At 44.3% G+C, this 6,320-nt stretch overlaps 1 protein-coding gene across 1 annotated transcript; it reads right to left on the bottom strand.

Moving 5' to 3' along the window:
• Positions 1-1,243: 1,243 nt before the first annotated feature.
• Positions 1,244-1,593, bottom strand: LOC103774888 (MDS1 and EVI1 complex locus protein MDS1-like; the record flags this gene model as incomplete). The annotated part of the gene is made up of 1 exon (XM_008942325.1): positions 1,244-1,593. A coding segment is annotated over one exon (350 nt), but the record flags the coding sequence as incomplete, so codon positions are not given.
• Between the last annotated feature and the right edge of the window lie 4,727 nt (positions 1,594-6,320).

Genomic DNA, 6,320 nt, shown 5'->3' with positions numbered 1-6,320 from the left:
ATAATAAAAATTTCTCACCAGCAATTATATTGTATCAGGATCTGTTAACTCGATAGAGTGCTGCCAAGTCTATAATTTCTCCTGACACTGTTCTGCCATACTGTCACAGGTCTCACAAGAGTTTAAACAACTAGCTGGAAAGTTTGGAATGAACTCACTGAGTATTTATGGACAGTTAAGAGCAAATCAAACCTTTATTTTCCACCATATCTGCAAGGCTCCGCTCCACAGCAAAGCTTCATTTTTCCTGGGAAAATGAACCTCGCATTTCTCCAGAGGTCAGTCGTGCCCCTGGAGAGCCATGCAAACTCTGCACTTCTCTCCTTATCAGAAACCAAAGGAAACGTGCAGATGGAAAGCAGAGATTGTACTCTGTTTCTACAGCATATTGTTAAAACGATGAATAAAACCATGCAAGAACATTTGTTACATCATAACACAACTGGTAATGTGCACCACTTGAGGTCTAAAACCCTAAACTGACCATGGATCTATCTGTAGCTCACACCACAGCAAGGAAAACACATTGCCCACAGAGGCAGGGAGAGCAAGAGGCAGCCACTGTTTTTGCCAAAGGAGGCCTTGAGCTCCTTCAGGAAAAGCAACATTTCTCAAAGCATCTGCAGAAGTAACATGAGCCACATCATCCCCACGTGTGCTAGGTTTGACACCAGCATCCAAACACACTGCACCAAATGGATGGCAAATTTGCCATTGAGTTAAATGGAAACAGGATCAAACTCCCAGCTTTCAAAGTCCCCGAGTAGCACCAGGCTCTGCAATAGCAATTTTAGCCATGCAGTATAGATTTTAAGGCTATTCTAATCATTATTGACAGAAAGCAGTGATTCACAACCCCGAAAGCAGCACCCAGTTTCTTTTCCAACAGTGCAGTGTTGTTTAGAAATCCCTTGCCCACAGGCATACTTCAGGGTTGTCCAAGAGCAGACTAAAAATGGTACAGAAATGTTCCAACAACTCAATTTCCTCCTTTCTTCCTCCAGAAGAGGCATCACCTGCCAATATCCACCCAGACGGATTTCATGCACAAAGCGCAACAATAATTCCTTTCTTAAATTTACACTTGTTGCCATCCAGAAAGCCCCAAAAGGCCACAAAGCCATCTTCATGCATACAAACATCTCCTGTCTGCTGCAGGACAGGACTCAACTTCTTCAAATACTTCTGTGTTTATAAACATTCTAGAGAGTTCAACAGACCGAAAGAATACACAATGTCTTACCTCCCAACCGTAACTGGGATCTTTAAGATGTGGCCGCTGCTCTCCTACAAAAGGGCCAAATTTTTCCCCTGCTTCAATCTTCCTTTTGGTCCATATCCCTAATCCTGCTCCAGGAACATTGGATTCTCGGAGCTCAAACTCTGAAGGAATAGGAATGTCATCGGGAATGTATATTGGAGCCTTGTAAGGAGAGGTCTCCTTTGGTGTGAAAGCTTCACTGGAGGTTGCTGGAGAAGATGGCTCTTGAATGCTGATGGACATTGGACACTGGACGTTTGCAACCTCTCCATCAGTTTCTGGAGCTTCTTCCAAAGGAAGTTCAGGAAAGCTTTCATACAAACATTCATCACCTGGAAAATACAGCCAAACAGTAGGATTTGAAAACTCCTGACAGATTTTGCATATGAAACCCTTTCAGCCTGCACATGAAATGGAGCAAACAGTTTGGTAGGCAGGCAGGCACTCTCATCAATCACTAGTCCTGCTGCAGAGCCTCACCCTGGAAGAAGCTGAGACTTTTCCCTATTGTAGTCCTGGGGATACACAGTGTTTCTCAATATTCCTGACATCAAAAGTGGTTTACATCACTGAAGGCAGGCAAGGGAATTACATACAGATGCAGGCACACCCTACTGTCCAGTCTGGTCCGGATAGAGCGCTTTGCACTGCACACTCTTTGAAATTACAATTGAAAGCCAGCATCATACGTTACAACTGAAATCTAAGTGAAGTAAAAAGCAGGAAAGCTTTACTGGTCTTTCAAAGAGACAGATTGAACCTGAAGTAGCCAAAATTAAGTTTGATGGCCTGCAATTAGTCTTTGGAGAAAAGGATCCAGCCTACCACGCAGCTCTCGGCAAGAACTTCAGCTGATGTAAATCAGGGTCTTACCATTGACCTCCAAGAAATGCAATGGTCTAAAATAAGTTCGGGATCCAAACGGCACCTTATAGAGAACATGAGCATTCTCTTACACTTGTTTAAAAAAAAAAAAAAACAACAACAAAAAAAAACCACTGGGACAGATCCAAATCTCATTGAAAAAAAAATAAAAACAACTTAATCTCTGAGGCTTAGCCAGCAAACAAAAAGAAAGGGGGGGGGGGAATAAATCCTCACTATTTTTGACAGCTCCGATGAAAGGCTGATTGTGAGTTCTCTTTAGTCAAAAAACTCTGAGTGACTTCAGCAGGGGCTTTAGCTGCACCAGCAATACAGGACTCGACCCAATAATGCATGCAAAAGGAGCAAAAAGACAAACTAACCAAAAAATCCTTAATTATTTATGTTCATTGGACTTTATTAATGCTACTGTACTTTTCCTACACACCAGAACCCATTCCAGTTAATTCTAACCTAGTGTTCTCCAAGGAATGAAGTTAAGAGATCGGGTATTTAAGCTCCGAGCATGAGGATATTTGCATTATATGGTTGGCCCAGAAATTAAAGTGCTACGCTGGGCTTGGCGTTCAGAATGACTCCGTCTCAGTGAAGAAACAGGAAACTTTAAAATGTTCTTTCAATTTCTTGCTCATTTAAGAAGCTATCCATGGTAGATTAGCACCGTGTGCCTTTTCCACTGGAAACTGGTCATAGCCCATTATCTCTCACATCTTTGTTACATATTATCTCACAGTTTTATATCTGTACTTTCATGCTTCTGATACTGCCTAAGACAAACACTGGGACATAACAAATAATTTGAATAGATTGCTCCCATCACATGACTGGCAAACTGGATTCTTCATCTGTGAGCAATTTATTCACAGTCATGAACTGTTTTTCTTTCTTTTATGTGGCACTGGCTATGACCTCATACATGTCACAAGAAAGTTCAGCTACCCGTTCCCTCAGCCTCTGGTTTGGCAGACCCTCTCCCTGCACTTTTATGATTGCACCCAATATTGATTAGTTTGTCACTTTTCTAATACCTGGTGCTCTGAGAAGTAGAAAATCCTTACTTTAACATTTGGCTGAGAAGGACACACAGAGGGATTTTCCATCACTTATGCTTCAGAAATCCTGCGTGTCATAGCTCAGTGGTACCAAGTTTGTCAAAGATGTTCAAGGGCTCATGAAAACACCAGTGCAGAAAGCTTGCTCTGTGCCGACCACCTATAAGCCCATGCTCAAACTTTTCTGCCCACAGCAGAACTCAGCCTGGCCTCCAAGGGACAGAAAAAGAATACACAAAAACTGTAGAGACACAGCTCCACCTGGATGCCACTCTTCACTTTGCCCTGCACTGAGATGACCACACTAGCAGCCACCTCTGTTACACCATGGCTCTGCTGCTGCCTCCAAACACAGCTCTGCTCCAGCACGATGGGACAGGTGACAGAAGCTGGTCCAGGCCTCCCGAGCATCCCCCAGGGTCCGAGGTGCTCCCTCACTTTGCGGGCCAGCAGCAATGCTGCACCCACACAGAGCAGGCTCGCTCCCATTTGGATACCTTCCCCCAACTGTTTAGATTGCAGTCCTTCCTAAAAGACTTCAGCTGTTTTTGAAACAGGGAAAAAAAAGACCTTAACCCATGTATACGCATGGGGTGCACGAAGAAAAATCACACAAGGAAAGTGATCTGGATGATGATAAGCACATGGCTCATTGGAAGGGGCCGGGGAGGGAGTAAAAACTTCGGGCATCTAAATCCTACTGATTTTCCATGACAGCTGGGTGCCTGACACAAACTCCTTAAAAAGCCCATCTGACACAGTCACTGCCATTGTCCCCATCCCACCAAGCAGTGCCCCATAAAACCAAGGCTTTCCATGTATCCCACAGCCATGCTCGACCATCCTCCACCAAGCAATGAAGCAGCTCAGCCAAATTGTTTAAATCACAGCAAGCAACAACCTGCTCTGTGCCTTTCCCCAGAGGGCTGCCTCCTGAGCCCCACTTGCCAGCAGTGCCTGCCCACAAGCCGGCACAAGCTGAGCCTTAAACATTCAGTAAGCACAGCTTTACAGATGTTTCCTCTCCCCCAGGGACAGTCCAGTTTAATTTCTCTCTCGCAGACTCAAAGACCTCGGTTATACTTATCTCAGTCATTCTGGCTACACTCGGTTTTAGCCATATAGGGTCAAATCTGCAGCTGATAAATTGGCCTCTGGAAGCCTGGAAGGGAGACAAGTCCGTTTGCTGGGTCTATTGTGCCTCCTTTGATTTCCAGCAGCCACACCCGATGCCGTTGTTAAACACGAGCGTTCAGTTTGAAAGCTCTGGAAAATATAATACGCCTATATGCCCCAAAGCCCCAACAGTCTGGGTAAAACGGATTGCAGGAATACTATTCTGCCTGAAATAGCAACGTAGTCTAGCAAAGATATTTTTTAAAACCTCAAAATAAACAAGCAGTTGAATTATGACTGACCAAGAGATGGGAAGACCATTAAGAAATATTTGTGAAATTAAAATAGAAAAAGCTATATTAGAATCCATGAACATGAACTAAAGATCTGGCCTTCATTTTCAAAGGGTGTGCAGCTATTCACCTTCAAATTTGCATCCACATGGATCAGAGGGACTTCCAGAAAAATTGTGGGACACTGACTGATAAAAAAATCTTCGTAAAATTATAATTAAACCCAGGAACAGTGCTGCTAAGCTATTTTCCCAGTGACCTGCAAATCATGCGCACAGATAACGCTGCAGTTTTGAAATTCAAGATGGCTTCTTTAAAGCCCAATAATTATCCCCACTAGAAATGAGATGAAACAAAAATCGAAGTCCCTGATAAGGGAACAGATGAGATTAGGTAATGTGGAAGCTTAGATATTAGCCTCCATAAAATTCTTCACCACTACTTTACAATAAAAATATGAGCAGGCTTCAAAGGAAACCCGGGAGAAAAGGTTAATTGCTACTAAAAGACCAGGGTGGACACCTGCATTTGCACTTTTGACACAACCTTGCATGCCAGCAGGAAAGTCCACATGGCTGCATACCGGGGATGTGCCTGATGAGGACGGGAGAGTGACATGCCAAAGCTACTGCGTAACTCCTGAGCCAGGGGTCATTTCGAGATGGAGAGGGCTTCTGTGCATGGCTGGGAGGAGAGGACTTCCTTCCATGTGGATGTTTCTTAGCAGTTTGGCATGCTCTTCCTCTCCAAGAGCAATTAAGTAGGAGTCAGTAATGACTGGGGGAGGCAGAGGCTGCTGAACACAACACCAAGTGCTTCCTTGGCTGTGATGGCTGGTGAGGCAAAGGGGGGCTGCTTCCAAAAGCCGGCTGGGCTGCACGCTTGCTGGAACCATGCATGTCTGCAGCTGAAGTGCCACACAACAGCATCTCCTATCAAGGTGATGCACTAGACTGTTACACGTATCAGCGTTTCAGGGTGGTCTTCAACTGAAAGTTCACAAAGTCCTCCAAGGATCAGGTCTGCCTCCACATCTCCAGACCCAATACCACCCCTGACAAAGAGAACTGTATCCATGCAGACTATCCACTCTCCTTTGCTTCAAGCAATTTGTGCCTGAGGATATATATTCCCCAAAGCAACTACTGACTGATAAGCTCTTTAGCACATAAATCCGGTTCTCCACAATTGGAGTCGCGTATGTGGCCACCAGTGATTTAATCATAAGCTGGATGGCTGATTACACTGGATAAAAGAGAGGGGGTGGAAGCAAAAGTATCTAGAGAGCCTACTTCAGAAGTGTTTCTAATTCCATCATCTTCTGAGCACGATAAAGTAGAAGCTGAGATAAATGTGTAAGTGGCATTTTGCAATGAGAAGATGCACACAGGTTCATGCTTGCAACTTCTCAAAGGTGAGAAAGAGGACTCCTAGCCCCAAAGAATAGACATTGGAAGGACCTGACTCTGTTCAATAGGAAAAACCCATCACATGTCAAGAGCTCTAAGCTCCTCTAGCTCTGTTGACCATACCTCATACAAGTCTTTGGTGAGGATGCATTAACGAGGAGTCTGAGGGAGAATAGTAGGATCAGATGAATTAGTCCCTTCTCCTGCCTAGGTCAAGGATGGACCTAAACACACCACAAAGCCCTCAATGGGATCCTTGAAAGAGACCGCAGAACGTTTCTATTTGTTTGACCCAGCATTTCTA

This window comes from Merops nubicus, unplaced genomic scaffold, assembly GCF_000691845.1.
Source record: "Merops nubicus isolate BGI_N331 unplaced genomic scaffold, ASM69184v1 scaffold13006, whole genome shotgun sequence".
In the NCBI taxonomy this organism is placed as follows: domain Eukaryota; kingdom Metazoa; phylum Chordata; class Aves; order Coraciiformes; family Meropidae; genus Merops; species Merops nubicus.
Note: the sequence above shows the minus strand (reverse complement) of the source record. Positions and strands in the feature narration are given on the sequence as shown.